The sequence below is a fragment of the Martes martes genome (genome assembly GCF_963455335.1).
Source record: "Martes martes genome assembly, chromosome: X".
Taxonomy (NCBI): Eukaryota; Metazoa; Chordata; class Mammalia; order Carnivora; family Mustelidae; genus Martes; species Martes martes.
Genome location: NC_137897.1, coordinates 55,064,859 through 55,091,002, shown reverse-complemented (window position 1 = coordinate 55,091,002; position 26,144 = coordinate 55,064,859). Strand labels below are relative to the sequence as shown.

The window sequence follows — 26,144 nt, the reverse complement described above, 5'->3', positions numbered from 1 at the left end:
TTCTGTGAAATGAAGATTACAGCAATTTCTCAGGGTTGGCGTTGGCATTAAGAGACAAAGATTGTAAAAATGATGGCATAATCCCTATTACACAGTAGATACTTGATATAAAGTGGACTCAGTCCGTGCATGGTCTTGTGGCTCCCTTCTTTCTGACGCAGGATGGTTATGTGGGGTTAGGAGAGATGGACGACTCAGTGGGTATCTATGCCAATTCTCACAGTTTTGCTCCTGTCTCCTACACTGTGTAGCAGTTCTGGTTCCTCTTCTCACCTTTTCTGTCAGAGGAAGTATGAAAGATGGATAAAGAAGAGGAAAATGGCTCTCCACAGACCACCTTCCTGACCAAGTTTGAGGGAAGCCCAGTAGTGAACCACAGTAATTAGAAACTAGTCATAGCCTGTTTTATATATCTAGAACTTTATTCTTTTTTTTTTCAAATTTTTAAATTTAATTTCTAGTAAGTTAACATATAGTGTAATATTAGTTTCAGGAGTAGACCTTTATTTTTATAGAATAGACAGCATAACTACATGCAAACGTTTTTGCCAGTGTAGAACTGGGTCACAACTGAGGGAGTCCTTTCTGCTTGGATCAGGAACTACAGGTCAGGTCTCTGGTTTACGTTGTTGTATTTCCCAAACTGTAAGGAGGAAGAGGAAACAAACCATTCCTGTTCTAAACAAGTCTTCTAAGCCTAAAGCTACATAGTATGGTGTCACTAAGGCTTGGGAGAAAGAAGCCATGGTGTTCTTTGTCTTCTAATTCCTTTGATCAGAGAGCTGGCTGGAGTCATGGGGCAGAAAAGATCTGCAGATTCACAAGAGTCTGCTTTCTAAAATTGGTTGTTCCCTCTGGTTCCTTCTGCCAAGCGAGATTCATTAAGTACTTGCTGGCTTGTTTGGCCTTTCTCACGCCTGAGATCCTCCTCTCTGCCCAAATTCTTCCTCCTGGGTAGCCCTATCTGAATCCCTCAATGTTCTAGGAGTTTAGTAATGGGGAGATCTAGTTCCTGTTATATGATTGTCAGCTCCTGGGTCTCAGGAAGGCCATACTGAACTTTGTGCTGGTCAAACAGCTTGTGCAGGGCACTGATGTAGAGTGCATGGTACTTGTCCACAGTCGTCTTGTCTGGCCTCTTAATCTTGGGGATTGGCAGGGGTTCCCCGACTATGGGGAAGGAGAAGAAACAAGCATCAGAGACTCCCCTCCCCAACTCAAGTTACCCATCCCTCAGAAGGAGCCACATACTGAAACTCAGTATCTGTGTCCCCTCCTCTTCCTTTGTTCTTTCCCTGTGCTCTAGCTCCATCCCATCCCATATTCTGCAAATACCTAATCTCATCCATGCTGAAGAGAATGAGAACAAGCTCAGAAGAGTGATGGGAAGGAATGTTTGTGAATAAAGATGCTCTCGTTGCAACTATTAAAAGGCCACAACTATTATCTGTTCAGTTGTCCTGCCCACCCTGCCCTCAGTCATAGCCCTTGGAATTCCCACTGCCCATCCCAGCTGTTTGCTGGGCCTCCTGGACTTGATGGATGACCTGGGTTGGGGGAATCAACAACAAAGGTGGTCCGGAGGTATCAGAAAGCTTACCAACAGTAGTAATGGGCCGATTGAAAGGAAGGAAGCCCCAGGATTCTTGAGTGAGGCCCCGGCCATGGAAGGTACAAAAATTTAGTCCCAGGATTTTTTTGAACGTGGCCTGGAAGGTTTTTTGGAAGAACCTTATCCACGTGCCCTCAGGGAAGATCTCTTGATTGTGAACCTCATTCTCTCCAAAGGAATAGGAAGGAACAAGGTACGCTCTGCAAAGAAAGGAGCAGAGTATTAACTCTCCGAGGGAGCTCCCCCCAGCAAAACCCTCTCCAAGGTATGAAACCTTCTAATCTCCCCATTATAGAACAAGAACCCAAGCACCCAAACATCTTCAGCTTTGTGTCTCACTCTTGCCATGCCCCACCCTTCCAACTGAACCCTTCACGGGGAGCTGCTACACCTTGTCCTCTGATAGGAAAAAACTAATCTTAGGCAATCTAACTGTTTTCATTGCTCCTAGCATCCAGAATGACCTTCCTAAACTGTGTATCTGGACATGTCATTCTTCTTTTTAAAACTCTTCCAGAGATCCTCACTCTGTATTGTGCTGCTTACCATGGCTTTTGTGCTCTAGCTTTTGTGCTAGCTTCCCCTCTCCCCGCCCCTTTCTTGCAATCTGCTTAACCATACTAAGTGTGCCAAGTTGTTTCTTGTCTACGCTTCTTCGTACATTCTGCTCCCTCTGCCGGAAATGCCTTCCTTCTGTCTTCACATGGCTAATTCTATTTTGCCCTTCAATGCTCAGCTCCAATTTCAGTCTCTTGAAGAAACCTTTTTTTGACTGCCTCCAATTCCCTCCCCCACAATATGAATTAGGTACCCTTCAGCTTATCTTTCTCCACACCAACAATAGTCTAACTCAGTTATTACAGTTACCTCCTTACCTGTCTGACTCCCTAGTTGTCTGTCAAGCTGATCAAAGGTGGGAAATTTGTTATTCATTCATTTTTGGATCTCTGGGTCCTCGCATAGTGCTTGCTATGTTGTGGGTCCCCTGAATTCTTTCTCCTTTTTGGCCTGACTGGCAACTCCTACATATTTTTTAGCTCACAATTCAGATGTCACTCACTTATGAAACTTCTACCTTGAGAGTAAAGATGTTTCCATCAGTTGTCGTTCCCATAGGACTTTGTACATAACTCTATTGCAGCACATCATTCATTCGACAAGTATTTATTGAGCTCTTTCTATGCATCGGCCCTGGTTTAAGCCCTAAGGACATGTCAGTGAACAAAATGGATAAAAAAAAATTTCTCACAGTTTTTCTTGAGGGAGGACAGACAATAAACAATAATAACAAATAAACAAAAAGCCAGATATATAAATAAGTAAAATCAGTGATATATAAGAAGGTGATAAATGCAACAGGAAAAAATAGAGCAAGATGATCAGGATAGACCTTATTGAGAAAAAACATTCGAGCAAATACCTGGAGGAAGTAAAGGAATGAGCCAAGCAGTTATTTGGAGGAATAGTGTTCCAGGAAGTGGGTACAGCTAGAGCAAAGAGCTTAAGGCAGGAGCCTGTGGCTTGTTTGAGGGCCAGCAAGAAGTCCACTGTAGCTCTACTAGAGTGAACGAGGAGGAGAGCAGTGGGTGATGAGGGGTAGCTAAGGACCAGATTAGTTAGGGCTTTGCAGGCCCCCATAAAGACTTTGGCTTTTGCCCAGATTGAAATGGGAGACTTTGGAGCATTTGGAGTAGTGACATAATCTCACGTTTAATGGGATCATCTTAGCTACGGTTGAGAATAGATTCTAGGATGTGAAGGCAGGTAGAGCAGTTAGGAGACTGTAATAATCCAAGGGATATATGGTGCTAGTTTAAACCGTGGGGGCTCGTAGTTGAGAGGATAAGTGGTTGGCTTCTGGATATATTTTGTAATTACACGTGTGCACTTCTATTGTTTCCATGGGACTGTCAGTTTCTTAAAGGCAAGGACCGGGTATTATTTATTTTTATATCCTCAATGCCTAGTACTATGCCTAACACACAAAGGGGTTCAATAACTGCTGAACAAATGTATTCTAGTTTTCAAACCAGATTATATGCTCTTTGGGGAAAATAATCATGTCTTATTTATTTTTGCAATCCCCACAGCCTCAAGCCCAGTGCCTTCCCTGCGCTGAGTAGGTTTTCTGGGACTCTCAGTTAGTGGGTTGATATAGATTAAAGCTCTGTTTCCCCAGATCCCCAGCTAACTAGGCTAATGGGCAGAAGGTAAAGGTCTTTTCCTACTGTTCTTTCTCCAACTTCAATTAAAAAAAGTGCCTACAAATGTATCTGGAGCCCCAAATACAATTAAGACACAGTGTGAAGGAGCAGAAGGAAGCAACCAGAGTAAAAAGAGAGCCCTTTCTCACAGGTTTAGGGCACCAGAACCTGGGGACCCACCCTGTCTTCAGTGCCAACTTCACGAAACCTTTCCGTTCTTTAAGGTAGATGGTAGAGGCGCCTGGCCGGCACAAGAGGGCTTCAGCAGCTCCACCCACCACAATAACCACAGCGTTGCCTGAGGCTTTCTGGGTCAGCAAATACTTCAAGGCCAACCCGCTCACTGGACACACACCTGTGAAACCAAAGAGTCAAGTGGCATAGCAAACTTCGTACCTGAGATTGGGGAAAGGGGTTCCTCTGGGCTCTTCATGCTGGAGACAGTTCTGTTTCCTGACTACTGTTGTTTCCACTCTTCTGTCTTTGACCTCCACTTCCTGGGTTTGCCCTATCCTGAGGTTGGTCCTTAGGGTCAGCTGTTTGCCTTGTGGAAGGGTCTGCACCTACATTGAGTTCCTCTGCCTGCTGCCTCTTAGATCAACGGTATCTACTCTCCCCAGTCTTATAGCTCTGGAAACTGTCCAGAGTTCTCTCTCTCAGGGGTGATCAGGACTAGCCACTAGCCACCACTGACCTTCTTCTTTCCACTTTGGCTTTGATCCTGAACTCCAGCCTTCTGCTTCTTTTTCTGAAAGGATTCCTGGCAACTCTTATAACTGCCTATAAATTATCTTACTGGCTAACTAAATCCTACCACCCATATCTTAGACAGAACCTGCTGCGTGGATGCATACTCTTGTTACTGGCCCGGTGTGTTCTGGACTCATTTTCTACTAAGTCCTCTTCCAGCAGGATGTGAGATGTGGACTGTCAGGGCTTATTGGGGTTGGAGCTCTGAGGTGGGTCAGAGAATGGAATGATTTCTTATACTCACCCATTGACATCACATAGTCTCGCACAATTGGGATCCAGAAGATCCATTCCAAGGTTCCTACGGAAGGAGTGATGGCTGGGAAAATCCGAGCAAAGCCAGTGGCCTCAGTAGCGAAGTTGATGAATACACCATAAGAGACAATGCCATGGGGATGATTGGCAATGATATAGTTGTGTTTGGGAGAGAGGTTGTGAGTCTTCACCAGCTGTTAGAGGGAGATTAAGTCAGAGTGGTGGATAGGAAGAAGGAAGAGAGGACGTGTGGACCCACAGACAAGCAGGTATCCTGTGTTTCCCTTGGGGAACCACAAATCTCTGTTCTTTGAGATGTCTTCATTGTCATAGGATTGCCAGGAGTTATGATGCTCAGAGAGGCTGACCTGGGTTTGGCACTGTGAAGACAGGCTGCAATCCATCCATCTCCCCACCTGCCCATCCATCTTGGATGTCTAACCTGCATTACACTTCCGGGCCTTCACTTTCACTGTTGGTCACTAAAGCCTTTGAAAACATGGAGCTGAGAGGGGAGAGTCTGGGCAACAAGAACCAAGGGCACTAAAAGGAAGGGAAGTTACCTTTATTGGGAAATAATTTTGAAAATACTTCCAGAGGGTCCAATTTCGTACCCAAGCCAAACGCCTACCACCTGTGGGTACAGAAGGGAAGGAAAGAGCAGGTGAGATACTGCCAATCCCTCAAACCTCTTCCAGAGGTGGAGGGTTCTTCTTATAGCCCTTGGGTCAGAGAAGAGGTCCCCTTTACACACTTCCATATTTCTAGATAGGTACTGTCTCTGAATCCAACCCCCAAGAAGATCTAGAAGGCCCCTGATCCCCTGTAGCCAGCTAGGAAGGTGGTAGAAAGATATTCCAAGTTTGGGAGCACCTGTCTTAAACCCTCTTAATCCTTCCTGGGAAACCTGGGAGAGATCTCTGTTCCTTGCTGAGCTTTGCTCTCCTCTCTCCTTCTCCTTCCCTCTACCTCTCTAATTGTTTCTTTCCATCTTCCCTGCCCTCTACCTTCCTACTTCTTTTCCTTTCCCTTTCCCCTTCTGTCCTCTTCCCACCCCTTCTCTCTCTGCCTCTCCCACTCTCTCCCTCCATTTCTCTCTCCCTGTGGTTCCATCCTCAGCATACACAGGGACCACCACTCTTCCTCTGTCTCTTACCTTGACTGTGGGTGTTCCAATCATAGGCGAGCCAGGCTAAGGCAAGCACAGACAAGATCCAGTATTTAGTGAACACCAGAAAGTAGGGTATAAGCAAAATAGGAATCGCTCCTGAGGGGACACAAAGGTTCAGTTTCCTTCAGTTTCCTTCAAGTTTAATATAATTCTAGCTCCCATCTCTGCTCTATACTGAAGGAGCAGATCAAGGCTGATGTGAGACCCTTCTCTCCCTTTTCCCTCACAACCCCTCCCAACTCTGCTATAGTCCAGGCCCACCTCTGAGTCCCTCGGCCGTAGTCCCTTTGGTGGCTGAGATCTTAACTGAGGAAATGGCATTCTCAGAGCAGACCCTCAGCTGGGGTCAAATGACAGCACTGCTTGGCAAGTGGCTTGGCAAGAACAGCTCCTTGAAGCAGTGACTGACATCCCCATTCTGGAACTTGAGGAATTCTTTTCTAAAAGCTTGACCCTCCTTTGTTTGTGGAACTGCTAAGTCAGCACATACCAGCGGAGAGGGCTGCCTGCAGTATTATAGGCTGCTTGATGCTGAGAAGAAAACACGTATTTAGAAAGTGCTTTACTAGGTTCAGTTTTGTCACATTCAAAAAGTCTCAAAAATCCAGAAGGGGGAATATTATCTCTGTTAGCAAAGGGCCATAGTAGGCTTTGAAATGTAAACTTGATACATCTCACAGCAGTGGGAATTAAATTCCATTTAAAAATCTGCATTCATGGGGTGCCTGGGTGGCTCAGTCATTGGGCGTCTGCCTTCAGCTTAGGTCATGATCCCAGGGTCCTGGGATGGAGCCCCGCATTGGGCTCTCTGCTCAGTGGGAAGCCTGCTTCTCCCTCTCCCACTCCTCCTGCTCGTGTTCCCTCTCTCACTGTGTCTCTCTCTGTCAAATAAAAAAATAAAATCTTTAAAAAAAGAAAACCTGCGTTCATGAGAAAAAAGGGCTAAATACACATATTGTGAAAGAAAAAAGACCCAGCTGAGGGAATGACTTCTTGGGCTGGGTAACCACATCATGGTAGATAAAATTTCCAGAGAAGGGAAAGAAACTCAAGAGTTACTTAGCAGTGGGTTTGTCTCTTGCATTTTGGACATAGAGGGAAACAACAGGAAAAAAGATGGAATGGGCCTTTCTTTAAAAAGTCATGTGATGGAGTAAAAGAAACCTTAGTAATAGGCTGAATTCTCTCTGCAAGAGCTGGCTGAGATGGTTGTTATAATTATGCTAATTAAATAAGAAATAGCGGTGGGAGGAGTTTCACAGGAAGCTTTCCATAGCGAAATGTCCTGCTGCCTCTGACCCTCAAAAAAGATGAGAGTAATGTGCCAGGTAAGCTTCAGAAGAAAACTCAGCAAGAATCATTATTAATTAAAGGTAGCCTAAGTGTATCATCTCCTTTATGTCTTGCTTCAAATAAATTTTGTTTGTCTCCCCAGTATTTAGAACCATGCCTTGCACACAGTAGGTGTTTAGCAAAAATCTATAGACTGGCTGAAAGATAAATGTTTTCTCTTCTCAATAATAGGTAAACTCAAATGATAAGTGTTTAAGCAGCATTTGTGTTGTTTAAATGTGATGCTATCTAAATCATAGATGGATTGTGTGCCTTATATCTGGTCTCTTTCTATTATTCACAAGTAATGGGAGTCTGACCAAGAGCTATACTTCCATAAACACTATCCCCCTTGTGGAATCTATTTGAACTGCAGGTGTGGCACCTCGGGAGACCACAAATGTCCTTTGAAGACAAGCCCGCCAAATGCAGCCTGTCTGAGAATCACTGGTGTCGCACTGACAGAAGTGCGATTTAAAGAGATAAGAGAAACAGAGGCCAAACATGGAAGAGCTAAAGCTCATGGAACAAGGAGTTCTGTGACACACAGAAAGCAAAGGTGTCTGAGGCAAGAATAATGAAGAACAACCATTTGCGTGGATGTATATATGGTGCATTCTTAGATATTATGGCCTTGACACCAGGAGAGGCTTCCAAAATCTTGTCTGTTTTCAAGCGAGAAGTCTTAGTGTAAATTATCAAGGAAGATGCTCACATAAGGCAGGCTCTAAATTTAGTTTGTACTGAAGATGGCCAAGCCATTCTAATAGATGTATAGTGTGGTATCTCATCACAATTTTAATTTGCATTTCCCAAACATCTAATGATGCTTAACAGCTTTCCATGTGCTTCTCTGCCTTCTGTATATCCTCTTTGGTGAGGATATATTTATTTCACTTTGGTCCATTTTTCAATTGGGTCTTTTTGTTTTGTTTTTACTGGTGAATTTTAAGAAGTCTTTATACATTCTGGGTACAAGTTCTTTGCTGGATATGTGATTTGCAAACATTTTCTCCCAGTCATTGTTTATTTTTTATATTGTTCTCTTAACAGGGTCTTTCTTAGAGCAAAAGCTTTTAATTTTGATGAAGTTAAGTTTATCATTTTTTCCCTTTACAGATTGTACTTTTGATGTAGAAATCTAAGAACCTTTTACCTCACTTCAGGTCGTGAAGGTTCTCTTCTAAATTTTTTATTAAAAGTTTTACAGTTTGTGTTTCACATTTATGTCTGTGATCTATTTTGAGTTATTTTTTAGTAAGACTTGAGGTTTCGATCAAGGTTCATATAGTACATATGGATATCCAGTTGTTCCAGCATCATTTGTTTAAAAGACTACCCTTCCTCCATTGAATTACTTTTGCATCTTTCTCAAAGATCAATTGGCCATAGAGGGTTCAAAATGTGGTGTAGAAGGATCACCTTCTCCCATGAATATAACAACTCTACAGCTACACAAAGAACAATTCCCTCTGGAAAGGACCTTAAAGCTAGCTGAGCAGAGCCTCCAGGACAAAGGATAAAAAAGCCACCTTGATATATGTAGGAGAGGTGGAGACACAGTCTATAAAGAAACCCCCACATTCGGGAGCAGTGACCCACAGTTGGGAGGGGGGTCTTATAATCTAGAGCTCATCCCTGAGGAGTGAAGTGTTTTTGCCTCCTTTCAGGCCTTCCAAACCTTGAGAACTGCACCAGAAAGATGAGACCCTGGAGTGTCTGGCCTTGAAAACCAAGGTTTATTTCAAGGAGAACCAAAGGGCTATAGGAAATGGAAAGTTCACTCTTAAAAGGGCTTGCACACAAACCTACTTGCCCTGGGACCCAGCACAAAAGCAACAGTTTGAAAGGCGCCTGAACAGAATGTGGAAAAGACTCATGTTTTAATCTTAAAGCATCTGCTGGAGAAAAAGAAACCTGTTTAGATGCTCTCTAAGGACGGAGGCACCAGTGGGTGTCATTTTTTGAGTTCTCCTGCTTTGTTGGTGTTGGGACTAGCAGGTGACTCTTCACAACCTGTGTCTAGCCTGCTAGCTCCAGTGGGACTGTCCCCCACCACCTTCCATGCATTGCAGGTGCAGCCTACCCCACTGCAGTTGGGTTGGCCAAGTGTCCCAACCCTACGAGCCACAGTCGTGACCCACCAAGCCACGGCCAGCAAGCACATGCAGCCCATAGAAAGGACACTCCTTGAGCACCTGGCTGTCTTGGTCAGGAGAAATGCATTTCTGGGCCCCACGAGTCCAAACCAATTAGAGAGATAGTCTTTGGCACAGGGCACTGCACAAACAGCAGACTGAAACAAACCCCTAGTCTTCATGTGAAAAAGTTTTATTTTCTTGTCCCTAGGCTTCATACTGAGGGGCAGGCTTCAGGTTTGCCACACATCCAGGGGCTACAGAGGAACCCCCCCCCAGGGAATATGGACAGGGAGATGTCATGTTAGTGGCCTCCCTTGTCCTCCCCACAGCTGGCTGATACCACTCAGACGGGAGCTTGAAGTCTAAAGCCACAATTTTTGCAGTTATTGACCAGTGGACACCTCCAGAGCTTCTTGTCTGGATATCAGCAGGGTTTATATTGTAGACTCACAAGACTGTCTATATTTGCCTACCTTAAAAACTGTTGCATGCGGATCTGGCTTATAATTAGCCTGAAGCTAAACTGTCCGAGGTCTCTCTCTTTGGGACACTGACAAGTGTTGGCCTTCCCTCAACAACTGGAACCTATCAAGAAAAAATCAGGATACTTAAACAATTATAAAGGTCTGAGGAATAACCAAAAGATAAAGGATTGATTAATTAATTTAATTAATCTCCCACACAAGGCCACTCTTTCAAGACTGGGAGAGATAGCTGTTACACAGAAACAATCATGGAGGGTGAAGCAAAATGAAGACAGAGGAATATGTTCCAAGTGAAAGACTCACTTTCCTCAGGGAAATAAAACCTTAAAACTAAAAACCCTTAAAAATGGAGATAATCGTGGCTCAGTGGGTTAAGTCTCTGCCTTGGGCTCCGGTCATGATCTCAGGGTCCTGGGATTGAGCCCTGTATCGGGCTCTCTGCTCAGCAGGGAGCCTGTTTCTCCCTCCCCCTCTGCCTGCCTGTCTGCCTACTTGTGATCTCTCTCTCTCTGTCAAATAAATAAATAAAATCTTTAAAAAAATTTAAAAATGGAGATAATCTACCTGATAAAGAATTCAAAGTAAAGGCCATAAAGATGCTCATTGAACTTGAGAAGAATGAACAAACACAGTGAGAGTTTCAACAATGAGATAGAAAACATAATAAAGTACCAAACAGAAGTCATGGAGCTGAAGAATACAATAACTGAACTGGAAAATACAGTAGAGGTGTTCAACAGCAGACTAGGTAAAGCAGAGTAAAGGATCAGTCAATTTCACAGGGCAGAAAAACTAACACCAAGCATTAAAAAGAAAAAAATTGAAAACAAGTAAAGGTAGCTTAAGGGATTTATGGAACAATATCAAGCAGCCTAACATTTTCATTATATGGGTCCCAAAAGGAAAAGAGAGAGAGAAAGGGGAAGAAAACTTATTTGAGAAAATAATGGCTAAAGAATTCCATAACCTATGGAGGGAAATAGACACTCAGCTCCAAGAAGCAAAGAGTTCCAAATAAGATGAATCCAAAGAAATCTATACCAACACACATTATAATAAAAATGCCAAAAGTTAAAGATAAAGAGAGAATATTAAAAGCAGAGAGAAAAGCCAAAGTAATCTTGAAAAGAAGAAAAAGGCAGGAGATATTACAACCCCAGGTTCCAAAATACTACAAGGCTGTAGTGATCAAAACAGTATGGTACTGGCACAAAAATAGACACATAGATCAATGTAATAGGATAGAGAGCCCAGAAATAAGTCCATGCTTATATGGTCAGTTAATCTATGACAGAGGAGGCAAGAATATACAAGGAGGAAGAGTCTCATCAACAAATGGTGCTGGGAAAACCGGACAGCTACATGCAAAAGAATGAAACTGGAGCACTTTCTTACACCACACACAAAAATAAACTCAAAATGGATCAAGGACCTAAATGTGAGACATGACCATTGGAGTCCTAGAAGAGAGCACAGGCAGTAATATCTCTGACATGAGTCACAGCAACATTTTTCTAGATAAGTCTCCTAAGGCCAGGGAAACAAAAGCAAAAGTAAACTATTGGGACTACGTCAAAATAAAAAGTCTTTTGCATAGCAAAGTTAACAATGAGTAAAACATAAAGACAACCTACTGAGTGAGAGAAGAGATTAGCAAATGACATATGTGATAAGAAGTTACTATCCAAAATGTAAAAAGAACTTACATAACACCAAAAAATAATCCAAATAAAAAATGGGTGGAGGACATGAATGGACATTCTTCCAAAGAAAATATGCAGATGGCTAACACACACAGGAAAAGATGCTCAACATTACTGATCATCAGGGAAATGCAAATTGAAATCACAATGAAATACCACCCTATACCTGTCAGGATGGCTAGAATCAAAATGGCAAGAAATAACAAGTGCTGGTGAAGATGTGGAGAAAAAAGAACCTTTGTGCACTGTTGGTGGTAATGCAAATTGGTGCCGCCACTGTGGAAACAGTATGAAGTTTCCTTAGAAAATTAAAAATACAGGGGCTCCTGAGTGGCTCAGTGGGTTAAAGCCTCTGCCTTCAGCTCGGGTAATGATCCCAGGGTCCTGGGATCGAGCCCCGAGTCGGGCTCTCTGCTCAGCGGGGAGCCTGCTTGCCTTCCTCTCTCTCTGCCTGCCTCTCTGCCTACTTGTATCTCTGTCTGTCAAATAAATAAATAAAAAAAAAGAAAGTTAAAAATACAATTAGCATATGATCCAGTAATTCCTCTACTGGGTATTTACTCAAAGGAAGTGAGAAACACTAATTGGAAAAGATATATACACCTCTATGTTTACTGCAGCATTACTTATAACAGGCAAGATATAGAAGCAACCCAAGGGTCCATTCACAAATGATTGGATAAAGAAGCTGTTATATGTATATGTGTATGTGTGTATCTATATGTGATCTTGCCATCTGTAACATGGCTGGACCTGGAAGGTATCATCCTAAGTGAAATGAATCAGTCAGAGAAGGACAAACACCATATGATTTCGTTCATATGTGGAATTTAAGAAACAAAACAAATGAACAAAGAAAAAGATACCAACAAAATGATACTCTTAAATACCGACAAACTGGTGGTCGCCAGAGGGGAGATGAGTGAGGAGTAGGGTGAAATAGATAAAAAGGATCAAGAGTACATTTATCTTGATGAATAGTGAATAACCTCTAGAATTATTGAATCATTATATCGTACACCTGAAACTAATGTAACACTGAATGTTAATTACTCTTCAGTGAAAAAAGAAAACAAGCAAATAAACAAAAGCAAAGTTTTCAACCAAGAAAACTCTACCTGACAAGGTTATCATTCAGAATTGAAGGAGTGGTAGAGGGTGTTTTACCCGAGCAAAAGTAAAGGATTTGATCACTACTAAACTGGCCTTACGAAAAAATGTTAAAGGGGCTTCTTTAAGCTGAAAAGAAAAGGCACTAACTAGTAACATGAAAACATGCAGAAGTAAAAATCTACCAGTAAGTGCAAATATATAATAAAGGTAGCGGATTAACCACTTAAAAAGCTAATATGAAGTTAAAAGACTTTTTTTCGGTTAAGAGCAAATATAGGATAAGTACTGCAGCTGCTCAGAGCACTGTGGGGAGTATTTTTTAGAGTACTGCAGGAGAGCACAGCCCAGGGATGGAGCTTGGAACAACCGGTGCTCGACTTGAGAAGCATACAGGTATACTAGGCAAATGTATTCTGCCATGATGATCAATATCTTTGTTGCCTTTTTTTTGAACAAGAATAGATCCATCCTGCCTAACCTTGAGTTTTTGGAGCACCACAGTTGTCCTGGGAATTAATTGCATCTCACAGGTCATCTGACTTCCCATTTTTAAAATGTGGGTTCAGACCCTGCTGAACACTACAGGTAGATAGGTCTCTGAAGTCCACTAGGGGAGAATGTCACGTCAAGAGACTTACTACCATGACACCTGATTGATAGGCAGAGTGGGGAGCTCCAAAATGTGGCCTGATTGTGACAGGCCAGTAAGGTCAGCCCTGAAATGATCTCAAGGTCCCCTGAGATCTGCCAACCACTCTATCCTGGAATGTCCCCTTGAGTAGCACATGTTGTCTGCAGTTCTTGACGATTGAAATTTATTAAGAATAGGGGCACCTGGGAGGCTCAGTCGGTTAAGTACCTGCCTTTGGCTCAGGTCATGATCTCAAGGTCCCAGAATCAAGCCCCAGATCAGGCTCCCTGCTCAGGCTCACATGCTACAAGTTGAGGAAAATGATATCATATTTTGATGTGTGTGTGGACAACAATGCGGAAGCTAAAACTGGTGTATTTTATGTAAAACGTTTCTATTCTTTGATTTTAAAAAAGACTATTTATTTACTTAGAGTGTGAGTTGGCATAAGGGCAGAAGGAGAGGGAGACTCTCAAGCAGACTCCATTCTGAGCACAGAGCCTGACACAGGGCTCAATCTCACCACCCTGAGATCATGACCTGAGCTGAAATCAAAAGTCAGACATTGAACGGACTGAGCCACCCAGGCGCCCCCTTGAATTTCTATTTTCAGTTGTTTTCTGCTAGTATATAGAACTGTGGTTGATTTTTATGTGTGATCTTGTATCCTGTAACTTGGCTAACCTCCTTTGCTAGTTCTTGGATGTGTGTGTGTGTGTGTGTGTGTGTGTGTGTTTGATAGATTCCTTGGGATTTTCTACAGACAATCACCTCATCTGTTAAAATAGGGTAGTTTTTTTTTTTCTTATGTTTCAATTTGTATGCTTTTCTTTTTTCCTCCTTCTTCTTGTCTTACTGCACTTGCTATGACTTTTAGTATGATGTTGAGTACAAATGGTGAGAGTGGACATCCTTGCTTTGCTGCCAATCTTGGGGACAAAGCTTTCAGTCTTTCATTAAATATGATGTTAGCTACAGTTGTTGTTTTTTTTTTTTTTTATAGATGCTCTTTATCAGGTTGAGGAAGTTTCCCTCTATTCCTAGTTTGCTGAGAGGTTTTATCATGACTGAAATGGAATTTTGTCAAATGCTTTGTCTACATCAGTTGATATGATCATGCATTTTCTCTTCCTTTGTTAATATGGTAGTTTACATTGATTTTCAAATATTTGCACTTGCATTGCTGGGATAAAGCCCACTTGGCTGTGGTATATTATGCTTTGTATTGCTGGATTCAATTTGCTAGTATTTTACTGAGGATTTTTGCATTTATATTTATGAGGAATATTGGTCTATAGTTTTCTTTCTTGTACCGTCTTTGTCTAGGTTTGGTATCAAGGTCTGGCCTCATAAATGAGTTGGCAAGTGTTCCTTCCTCTTTTATTTTCTGGGAAAGGTTGTGTAGAATCTGTGATTTATCTTCTTTAAAATGTTTGGTAGAATTTGCTGTTGAAACCATCTGGGCCTGCAGTTTTCTGTTTTGGAAGGCTTCTTATTTTCCAAAATTAGAAATTTAATTTAATTAGTAGTTATGGGTTCTCTCTTTCATCTTGTGTGAGTTTTGGTTGTTTGTGGTTTTGGAGGAAGTCTCCAAGTATCATTGTTAGTTTGTCTATTTTTCTTTTCAGTTCTGCTCGCTTTTGCTTCATATAGATACTGAAGCTCTGTTGTTGGGTGCATCTACCTTTGGTTAGTTATATCTTCTTGGTAAATTGACCCTTTTGTCCCTGGCCCTGACTTAAAAAAATAAATTTAAACTTGTATAACCTCCAATTACTATTGTTTACTAGCTTAAGTTAAAGGTGGTACCAGTATGGATCTAAGTGGGTCCTTTCTTCAAATTATCTTTGATGCATCTTACCTGCTCACTTTCCTCATACAGTAATAGCCAATATTTACTGTACACTCATCATTTTACACGCATAGTTCATTTAATCTTCACAAAGACTCCATTATGACAGCAACTAATCTCATTTCGTACAGGAGGAGCCCAGGTTTAGAGAGGTTAAATAACTACCTGAGGCCACAAAGCTAGCGTGTGGGTGAGCCAGTGTGGGTGAGCCAGGGTTGAGAAGTCAAGACCTTTTTACTCCGGAGACTGCACCCTTAACCTCTAAGCTCTAATTATTTTCCCCTTTAGTCAGTTACCAATTCCTGGCAGTTCTACCTTCTAAACGCCTTTCAAATGGTTCTATTTCCCCCCTTCATGTTACTACCCAGTCTAAGCCACCATTATCTCTTTCCTAGATGACTTTTAATGTCTTCTAAATCTTTTTAAAAAAGATTTTACTTATTTGAGACAGAGAGAGTGAGTGAGAGAGAGAGAGAGAGAGCGCACATGAGTGGGGTGGGGGTTGGGCACAGAAGGAAAAGCAGACTCCCCACTGAGCAGGGAACCTGATGCGGGCCTCGATCCCAGGACCCCCAGATCATGACCTGAGCTGAAGGCAGACACTTGACCGACTGAGCCACCTAGGCGCCACTGGCCATTTATTTCTTCTCTAGGCATTTACTCTAAAAAAATAATTGGACAAGTGTGGAAGGTGTGTGTGTGGGTGATGCTAAATGCAAATCTGACTCTGTCTCTGTATAGCATTTAACCAGGAACATGACTGGGTCGTTAAGGAGGCATTTCTGTAGCTTTGAAATTACTTATTGGGTCTAAATTGACTGTAAATATAAGAATGTGTGGGAGTAAATGATAATTTAATAATTCAGCATCGAGTGTGGCTTCTGATGACTCTTAAGGTGAAGGCTCTTAAGGTCTTGTAATCTTGATTTTGAAGGCCCTCTGTGGTGAAGCCGCTGGCCTCCTCCCTTGTTTTAGGCATTCCACCATACTGTTCTGTCTCTCCTCCAACTCATTCTGCTCTCCCTGCCCAGCACAGGGAGAGTGTGGGCTTCTGTGCATGCCATCCCCTTTCACCTGGAAGAATCTTCCTCAGCTCTTTCCTGGATAGTTCCTACTCGTCTTTTAGCCCTCAAAATAAATGGCCTTGTTGCAATATTTTGGAGCTCTCTTTGACTTCCTCCCCTTTCCACAAAATCTCTCTCCCATTCATTCTCCTGCTTCTATCTCCATTGCCACTGCTATGGCTGAAGGCTCGATCTCCTCTGGTCTGGAGTACAGACTTTAGTCTGTTCTTTTTGCCTGCTGGTGTCTTCCCTTCTGATCCATTTCCCGTGCTACTGCCAGATTTTTTCTTTTTTTTTAAAGCACAGTCAAATGTTGTTGACTTCAGAAACCTTCAGTATTATCCCACTGTTGGCAGAAAAAAGTCTAAACATGATATCCTGACATGTAAGGCCCTCCATGGACTATCCCCACACAGCTTCCTAGCCTCATCTCTCACTCCCTGCCCTGATCCTGCTTATGCACTAGCCCACTATTTCTCAAAGCATCGTTCCCATGCCCACTGTAGGTATGCTAGATGGTCTGAGGTGGTATATGGATGGAAAATTATTTTAATGTACCATGAATAAAAGTAAACTTACAGCAGTGATATAAAATTTCTGTTCAAACACATTAATTTAGGAGCACCTGGGTGGCTCAGTTGGTTAAGGATGCAACTCTTGGTATTAGCTCAGGTCATGATCTCAGGGTCCTGGGATTGAGCCGCATGTTGGGCTCTGCACTCAGCATGGAGTCTGCTTGAGATTCTTTCTCCCTCCCCCTCACACCCTCCTGCTCATGCTCTCACTCACTGTCTCTCTCTCTCTCTCTCAAATAAATAAATAAATCTTTAAAAAATATGTGAATTTAGGGGCGCCTGGGTGGCTCAGTGGGTTAAAGCCGCTGCCTTCGGCTCAGGTCATGATCCCAGCATCCTGGGATCGAGCCCCGCATCGGGCTCTCTGCTCACCGGGGAGCCTGCTTCCTCCCTTCTCTCTCTGCCTGCCTCTCTGCCTACTTGTGATCTGTCTGTCAAATAAATAAATAAAATCTTTAAAAAAAATATGTGAATTTAGGTAATAGCAATGAGTCAATTTGGAAAAAATTGTTAAGTCATAAGAGCACAGGTAGTACTCAGCTGTGGAAAAAAACAGAAGGTGGGATGCAAATGGCTGAAATATGTGAAACCACTTTGTTCTACTCCCCATTCTCTTAACCTTCCATGCATTTTTACATCTCTGCCTTTGGAGAGGCTGTGCCTTTCTTCTTCTTCTTTTTTTTAAAGATTTATTTATTTATTTGACAGACAGAGGTCACAAGTAGGCAGAGGCAGGCAGAGAAAGAGGGGGAAGCGGGCTCCCCACTGAGCAGAGAGCCCAATGCGGGGCTCGATCCCAGGACCCTGGGATCATGACCTGAGCCGAAGGCAGAGGCTTTAACCCACTGAGCCACCCAGGCACCTGTGCCTTTATTCTGACTACCCTCTCTTCAGCTTTCTGCGTATCAAAATTCTTTCAGCCTTCAAGGACTGGTTGAAATGATACCCCTTTAAATGATATTTTGGGTGATTCTCTGCTCAGAATTAAGTGTCCCTCTTCCGCACACCCACAGCACATTACTTGTGCTTCTCTTTGGTCCTGTTTCATTCTGCTGCTTGTGTAGTTATTACCTCATATATCTGGCCCTCTCTCTATTAGATGGTAAGCTTCTTGAAAAAACCTTTAGCACAGGGCCAAGCACAGGGAGATGACTCGTGATAAATATTTGTTATGTTAATTGTAACACATGGAGAGGTTCTTATTTCAAAATTCACCAAGCAGCAGATGAAAGCTGACAAGGGCAAAAACCACTAACGCTCTTATTCCAAACCAGGAAAGGCCTTCTGGGGTTCCAAGGTGAACATGTTTGTATAAAGCTACAGGCAAGCTGCCAGTGGAAAGCAAAAACTCAGTGTCCTATTGGCTGGCTCAAAGCTCTTAGAAATCCAAGAATGTGGTTAGTTTGTCACAGATGAATTCCTGTGACTTTGTGATTACTTATTAGATCTACATTAACCACAAATATAAGAACTTGTGGGGGTAAAAGGTAATTTAATAATCCAACAAACTTGGAGCACACTTCATGTGAAATCTCTGTGCTACAAACCATGGGGACAGGGTTGGGGACTGCAAGGAGGAGGGTAAAAAGAATAAATAAGGAAATGATGCAAATAATGTGCATATGGCCATTGATACTATGTATCAAGCATTTATGATTAATAAGCACTCTGTTCAGCACTTAATATACATTATCTCATTTAATTCTCTCATAATCCTGACAGGTAGATAATTTTATTTATTTATTTATTAAAGATGTATGTATTTATTTGAGAGAGAGCATGGCAGGGAGGGGCAGAGGGAGAGGGAGAGAGAGGCAGAGAAGCAGACTCCCAGCTAAGTGAGGAGCCTGATGTGGGCACCATCCCAGGACCATGAGATCATGACCTGAGCCAAAGTCAGATGCTTAAATGACTGAGCCACCGAGGCACCCCAGAAGGTTATGTTAGTGATTTGTGATCTTTTTTCTTCTTTTTATTTTAAAATTATTTTTAAAATAAAAATAACAGGAGCCCTTCAAATGTCATTCTGTGGGAACCCAAGCAGAAGACCATTCCTTACTACTGGGGAAACTAGAAAAAGGTTTTTTGGTAGAGGGTAGGAGTTAAGTTGAATTTTGGAGGAAGAGTAGGATTTTGATGGAAGTATTAGTGGAGAAAGGGCCTTCCATGCATGAGGAAGAACTCAAATAAAGACCTGTAGATAGAGGAGGCCAAGGCTCATAACATCATAACCTGCAAATGTACCAGGAGCATGGGAAACCATGAAATAGGAGATGGAACTGGAAAGGAAGCTGGGGAGATTAGGCCTGCTGCTAGAGGGAAGAGGAAACCTGTGAAAGTTATTAAGCAGAGGAACAGAGTGATCGTATCTGTGTATCAGGAAGATAATTCGGGATAAATGTGGTGGCAAGAGAAACTGTAGGCAGGAAATCAGCTAAGAATTGTAGTAATTTAAATGAGAGGCTATGGGAACTTGAAGGAGGTTACTATTTCTCAAACCAGTTTGAAAGATACTATGGATGGAGAATTTTCAGAGTTTGGTGGTTGATTGGATGTAGGGGGTGAATGAACGGTGCTTTGAAAGAGCCTGTGGGAATGCTGGGAGTGTATCAAAGTCTCTGCCTAATTTTCTAGGATCTAGTTACTTAGTATTCTTCCTAAAGGTATAATGAAGTCAGAACCTAGGGTGCTTGTCTTAGAAGTGGTCATTCTTCTGTTGATCAAATGGCAAGGTTGGCAGTGTCTTATGAGGTGGGGTTGTTGGGCTCCGAGTAATGTCAATTTCTATAACAGAAAGGAAGAAAATGAGCCTCTTTTGAGGATTTTTTTTTGTCTCTTTGATCTCCACAATGGTCCTTAGAGGCATATGTTCTGTTTCTATAGTGGGAGAGAATGAATGACTTACTTGTGAAGGTCACATAAAAAATAATAGTAACTTACTTGCACAAGGTCACATAACAAGCAAGTGGCAGACCTGGCCTGTCTGACTCCCAAGACTATGTCCTATTTTATGTAGTATCAGAAGCCAGAGAAAGAAGGAAGGCCTAAAAAACAAACAAAACAACAAACAAAACAAACAAACAAAAAACAAAACAAAAGGATGACCAGGAGAGAGGAAAAAGAACAAGAGATGGATTTAAGGTCGCCACTAAGGAAGAAGAAATCTAGAAGAATCATCAATTTAATGTCAAGCCTGGTCTTGTGAGAAATATAACCATGACAAGACATGGCTCCTGCCCTCATGGAGCTTATTGGATAGAGGGGGCAAAGGACATAAAGGCTTCTACCTATCCTATTTTTACAAATTGCTTTGGACCTTCAGAGATGATGTAGTCTTAGGTTGTCTAGGAAATGTTGCAGAGAAGACATGACTTGAGCAATATCTCAAAGGAGGGGTTGTCCATGATTAGTCCAGCAATGGACTAATGATCAAAGCATCCTTCTAGTGGAGGGCATAGTCAGAGCAGAGGTGAAGGAGTGGGAGAATACCCTTTACATTCGTTCTGTGAAGAGACTGCCTGGAACACAAACTTCATATAAGGGAAGAGTAGGGCGATGAGCTGGTAAAAGGTTAGAGCCATAGAGCGGAGGAGGGCCTTGAACGCCCAGGCTAACACATTTGTACTTCACTGAGTAGGCAGTGGGAAAACACTGACTATTTTTGAGCAGGAGAGGACTGCAATCAAAGACGTTTTCAAAAGACTCTACTGGTGGGGCGCCTGCGTGGCTCACTGGGTTAAAGCCTCTGCCTTTGGCTCAGGTAGTGATCCCAGAGTCCTGGGATCGAGCCCCACATCGGGCTCTCTGCTCAGCGGGGAGCCTGCTTCCCCCCCTTTCTCTCTCTCTCTGCCTGCTTCTCTGTCCACTTGTGATCTCTCTCTCTCTCTGTCAAATAAATAAATAAAATCTTAAAAAAAAAAGAGTCTACTGGGAGCACACAGTGGAATAGGTTGGAGAGGATGGAGGGTAGAAGGTAGAGGGCCAGGAAAGAAGATAGAGCAACAGTTTAGGTAGGTGGTGATACAAGCCCAGAAAAGAAAAGACAGATGGAGAGCCATCCTCTAATGGAAGCTGGCCCTCCACGGGGGTGGGGGGGTGGGGGGGTGGGGGGTGGGGAGCGGAAGGGGTCTGCCAGGGCCATTGCCCAATTCTAAGGCTCATGGGTCTTACTATTTCATATCACTCCCAAACTGTCTTTTCATTCCTCTCTTCTCACTTCTTGTCCCTTTGCATTTTTTCTCCTCTTTTCCCCTATTTTGTCTCCCATTACTTTCAGTGATGCTCAGTAATCAGCCGTGATTCTGAACATCATTTGGGAAGGAGAGGCACTGAGGAAAGCTCTGAGAGAGAGGAATGAAGGAAAGTGGGTGAGAAAGAGAAGAACGGAGGAAATTAAGAAGGGAGGGAGAGAAGGGAGAGAGGGTAGGAAGGGAGGGAGGGAGGGACACTTTTCTGTATGGAGCAATTACTGAAGACCAAGCTGAGAGGATGGGGATACTGAGCCTTAGAGTGGGTCACAGTACTCGTTGGAAGTCACAAAGCGAATTGTCGTCCAAGTTAGACAAATTCCAGAATCCATATCCTGTTCACCATGTTTCACTGATTCTCTTTTCTACCTTCCCAATCGCCTCAAGTTGGTGTGGTATTTTTTCCCTTGAAACCCTAATATCACTTCACTGTGACTCCTTCTTTCACTTACTAGTCTGTCTTCTATTGTAGTGACTTGTGTGTGTGTCCAGTATGATGTGTAAACTGTGTACAATGGTGGAATTAATGATTGCTTTACCTTTGTTCCTAAATAGTAAGGAGTTGGCGCTTGACTCATTGTAGTCTTGACAAGGACAGTTGCTGTCTTATAATTAGTATTTGCTCTGTAACTATTGAACAGATGTGAATATCTTAATATCTTTAATATCTCACACTGTTAAATGCTACAGCTACCTCGGTAAACTCCAAGACCCAGGATTCATGTTGTAACTTCTAGCATAATTGCTAAAATAATAGAAACAGGATGCATAACATCTAAACCAGTAGAGGAAGATAAATGGAATGATGATCGCTTTAAAAGAAGTTGAGACAAATGGCCAACAAGCCAATAAGCATAGGAAAAGATGCTCAACACTACTAATCATTAGGAAAATGCAAATCAAAATCACAGTGAGATGGCATCACATTCAAGAAACAGAAAATAAAGAAGTGTTGGAAAGAATGTGGAGAAATTTGATCCCTTGCACACTATCAGTGGGAATGTAAAACAGTGCAGCTGCTATGGAAAACAGTATAGCAGTTCCTCAAAAAAAAGTAAAATATGTGTGCCTGGGTGGCTTACTCATTAAACATCTGCCTTTGGCTCAGATCATGATCCAGAGGTTCTGGGATTGAGCCCCGCATTGGGCTCCCTGCTCTGAGGGAGACCTGCTTCTCCCTCTCCCACTCCCCCTGCTTGTATTCCTTCTCTCGCTGTCTGTCTGTCTGTCTTTCTCTCTGTCAAATAAATAAATAAAATATTAAAAAAAAGTAAAATGGAATATTCTTATGATCCAGCAATTGCACTTCTGGGAATATATCCAACAGGATTGAAAACAGGATCTCAAAGATACATTTGAACACCCATGTTTATAGAACCATTACTTACAATAGTCACACAATGGAATGTTATTCAGCCTTAACAAGGAAGGAAATCCTGTCACATGATATAACACAGGTGAAACTTGAAGACTGGTAAGTGAAACAAGCCAGTCTCGGAAGGACAAAGAGTTCATAATTCCACTTACATGAAGTGCCCACTCACCCATTTGAGTGTGACTCAAATTCAGAGATGGAAAGTAGAGTGGTGGTTGCCAGGGGCTGGGGGAAGGGGAAGCGGTGAGTTCTTGTTTACTGGGTACAGAGTTTCAGTTTTACAAGAAGAAAAGACGTCTGGAGGTGGATGGAGGTTGGCGATGGTTGCACAACACTGAATATATTTAATGCTGCTAAAATGGACACTTAGGGGCACCTGGGTGGCTCAGAGGGTTAAGCCCAGCTCAGGGCATGGTCTCAGGGTTCTGTCATCGGGCTCTCTGCTCAGCAGGGAGCCTGCTTCCCCCTCTTTCTCTGCCTGCCTCTCTGCCTACTTGTGATCTCTCTCTCTGTGTCAAGTAAATAAATAAAATCTTTAAAAAAATAAAATGGACACTTAAAAATTAGTTAAAACGGTTGATTGTATGTCGTGTGCATTTCACTGCAATTTTTAAAAACTTTTGAAAATGCAGGGCAAACAAAACATTTACAACTGTTATGAGTTTTTTCCCCTGAAGACACGTAGGTGCCGTCATTGGTCACTAACATTCCCACTCCACACCTCCAGCTCTTCCAGGATGACTGGAGGCTAGGAAGATGGGGGTGGGCATTATTAGGAGGCTAACATTCTAATGTTAGAAGCTAATATTAGAAGGCTCACGTGGGACCTTACATATTCAGTGTTGGATATGCCCTCTATCCTCATCCCTGTCTAGAGAGAGTGTCCTTTGAGATGGGGAGAGGAAGAGAGAAAAAAAAAATTTCAAAACAAATCATTCTGTGGTCGAAAAATGAAAACATTTTATTGAAGAGAGCTCCCCAGAAGAGCCAGACCGGCGTGGGCACTTGTGTTCGAATGCCACACAAAGTCTCTCTGGGGTAGGACAGACCCTACCCCTAAAGGGATCAGCTTACACAGTTCTGCCTCTCTGGACTTCTTTCCTCTGCTCTCTAATCCCCATCTTTGCCTGTTCTTTCTGAGATCCAGACTTGAAATAGTGGCTGTCACCATGATGCCAAGCGTTTTAGGAAGTTCCAGCGGCCCTCACTTCCCCAACTGGGGGCTGGAACTTGTCAAAGGGGTCTGTTAGAGGAAGTTAAGATAAACGCAAAGGGAAACGAAGAGAAAATATGAAAGACTAAGAAGGAAGTTTACAGAAATACCGCTTTTTTTTCTTAATACAGCTAGAGGTGGGCCGTTGACGGACTAAGAGCTCAGCATGATTTGGTTAAAATAAGGCTCAATAAGTCATCATCTTTTGGGGGTCATGAACCCTGTTGGCAGTCTGGGGAAGCCCAGGAACCCCTTCTCCGAATAATACCTTAACTGCCCAAAATAAAATACACAGACTTACAAAGGAAATGCATCATATTATGATGCAATTCTCAAAACATTATAAAAAATGTGATCTAGTAACCTGGGCTTCTTGGTTCATGCATTAAATAACCAGACCTAATGGTGGTTCCAATAACTACTGGAATTTTGAGGTAGTCATGAGCATAAAAGAAATTTCAAGATCCTTGCAGCAACTGGCATGTGATAAGCAAACCTGTGATGTCTATCACTGAAAAATTCACTGGTACTGCTGATGTTTCTGTGTTTTGTTGCCTACATTCATTATTTCAGCTTGAGGTCAGTGAAAATAAAGGTAATTTTTTTCTATCCAAATTCAAAATCGCCCCCTCCCTTCCAACCTCAGGTTCTAGGTCTATAGGCCTTTGGTTAAGACCATCTGCTCTAAGGGATCGGATAGCCTCCCATAGATTGGCACTGGCTGCCTTCAGGATGACATTTTTCCCCATCCAGTGTCCAAGCTTGGTCCTTGTAACTAACTGCCCACGAGGTCCTAGTTTCTGGCTGGGAAAAGCTGAGAGCTCTCAGCCCATTTGCCAAGCACTGATAATTGCCATGCTTTGAGTCCACGGCACAACAGGCGCTTTATTAAAGTTTTGTCCTATGAGTCACTCAGCCAGCTCTGAGATTTTCCAGAATTCTGTCACCATAGTTTTATACTGGAAAGTCACCTTCTGCCTACCTAGTAACAACAGCTCTGCAAGCCGCCACCACCTCTGCTCCCGTCCCTGAATATGACTCTTTCCAGCTAGTTCAGAGGGGGTGGGCAGGGGGCTGGGTTAAATGGGGGATGGGTATTATGAAGGGCACTGGTTGGGGTGAGCACTGGGCGTCGTACGTAAGTGACGGATCACTCAATTCTACTCCTGAAACTGATATTATGCTATGAGCTACCTCGCTGGAATTTAAATAAAGACTTGAAATTTAAAAAAGAGGGGGCAGTCCCGAGAAGGCCGCTGTGATCTTTGAACGAGAACAACAGTAGCCTCACTCATGGCCTTCGTGCCCCTCTGTTGGAAAGAGAAATTTCATGAACTTAGCAGGAGCCCTCTCTCTGGGTGGGGAGGCGCAGTCTTTCCCAGAGGGTAGGGAACAACCAAATAATCTCTTTGGAACCTTCCTTATTGCTGGGGGAGGGGGGGTGTTCCTGGACTCTTTCTTGGCCTGTTCTCATATGCTCTCCGGCCCCTGGGATTCACTCACCTAAAAACACGTAGACTGGGAGCCACTGCAAAACAGACAGGGTTTGGAGGCATTCCTGAAGATCTAGTCTGGAGAGGAAGGCCATGGCAGTAGTGCTCTTCAGTTGTGGCAAGAAGCCCAAACAGAAAGCCAGCACCTCTGTAGGTGCTTTTCTCTAGTCTCTTACCACTGAGTCCCTTCAGCTGTTGAAGATTTTAGGCCTGCCCTAACCTTTACTCCAGTCTTCCCTGTTGTTTAGCTCTGGCTCCACCCCAAGCTTCCTACACACACCAGGTTTCAGATCACCCCATCTAATCTCTCTAATATCCCTCTAATATATAGCATTTCTTCATGTGTGCTCCATTGCAATGAGGCATATATGACCTTGGGGGTGCTTCTGGCTGTGTGTGGGGGAGTCCCTGATAAATGAGTGCAGGAAGAGAGAATGGTTTAGACCTTGAATAGGACCCCCGAAAAGCAACCTACTTCCCTGCTTAAGAAAGGAGGCCTGGTAATGATACTTGTTTCTGTTTTTTGGCTCTTCCCATCTTCTGCGGAGACCTACGTGGCCAACCTGGGCCTTTTTCTGCACGGATATCTAGACTTCTCAGATCCGTCCTAGTGCCTCTCTTCCCAAGGGCTCTGTATCAGCAGCCCGATACCATCTGATAGACTGGGAGAAGCATTATATAGAGAGCAGACCTGGGTTCTGGCCTGCCTCCAGCATGTTATTCCCATGACATCTTCGCAAATTGTTCCATCTCTCTAGATCTCAGTTCGAGCATTCATTGTTGGAAGGCAGTATAGTGGTTAGGGGCATGGATTGGAGAGCCGGATAGCCGGGGTTCAGATCTCAGCTCTGCTGCTTACAAGTTGGTGAACTTCTGTGCCTCAGTTTCCCCATCTGTAAAACAGGGATAATAATAGTACCTACTTCAC

The 26,144-nt window shown here is 43.0% G+C and overlaps 1 protein-coding gene across 1 annotated transcript; it reads right to left on the bottom strand.

Annotated features, from left to right (window-relative positions):
* Nucleotides 1-1,015: 1,015 nt before the first annotated feature.
* Nucleotides 1,016-25,311, bottom strand: DGAT2L6 (diacylglycerol O-acyltransferase 2 like 6; the record flags this gene model as incomplete). Its single annotated transcript, XM_080795644.1, has 7 exons — nt 1,016-1,170; nt 1,601-1,812; nt 3,997-4,171; nt 4,811-5,015; nt 5,385-5,455; nt 5,978-6,088; nt 25,227-25,311. The coding sequence occupies 7 exons, from the start codon at nt 25,309-25,311 to the stop codon at nt 1,016-1,018; spliced, it is 1,014 nt and encodes a 337-aa protein (XP_080651770.1).
* Nucleotides 25,312-26,144: the final 833 nt, after the last annotated feature.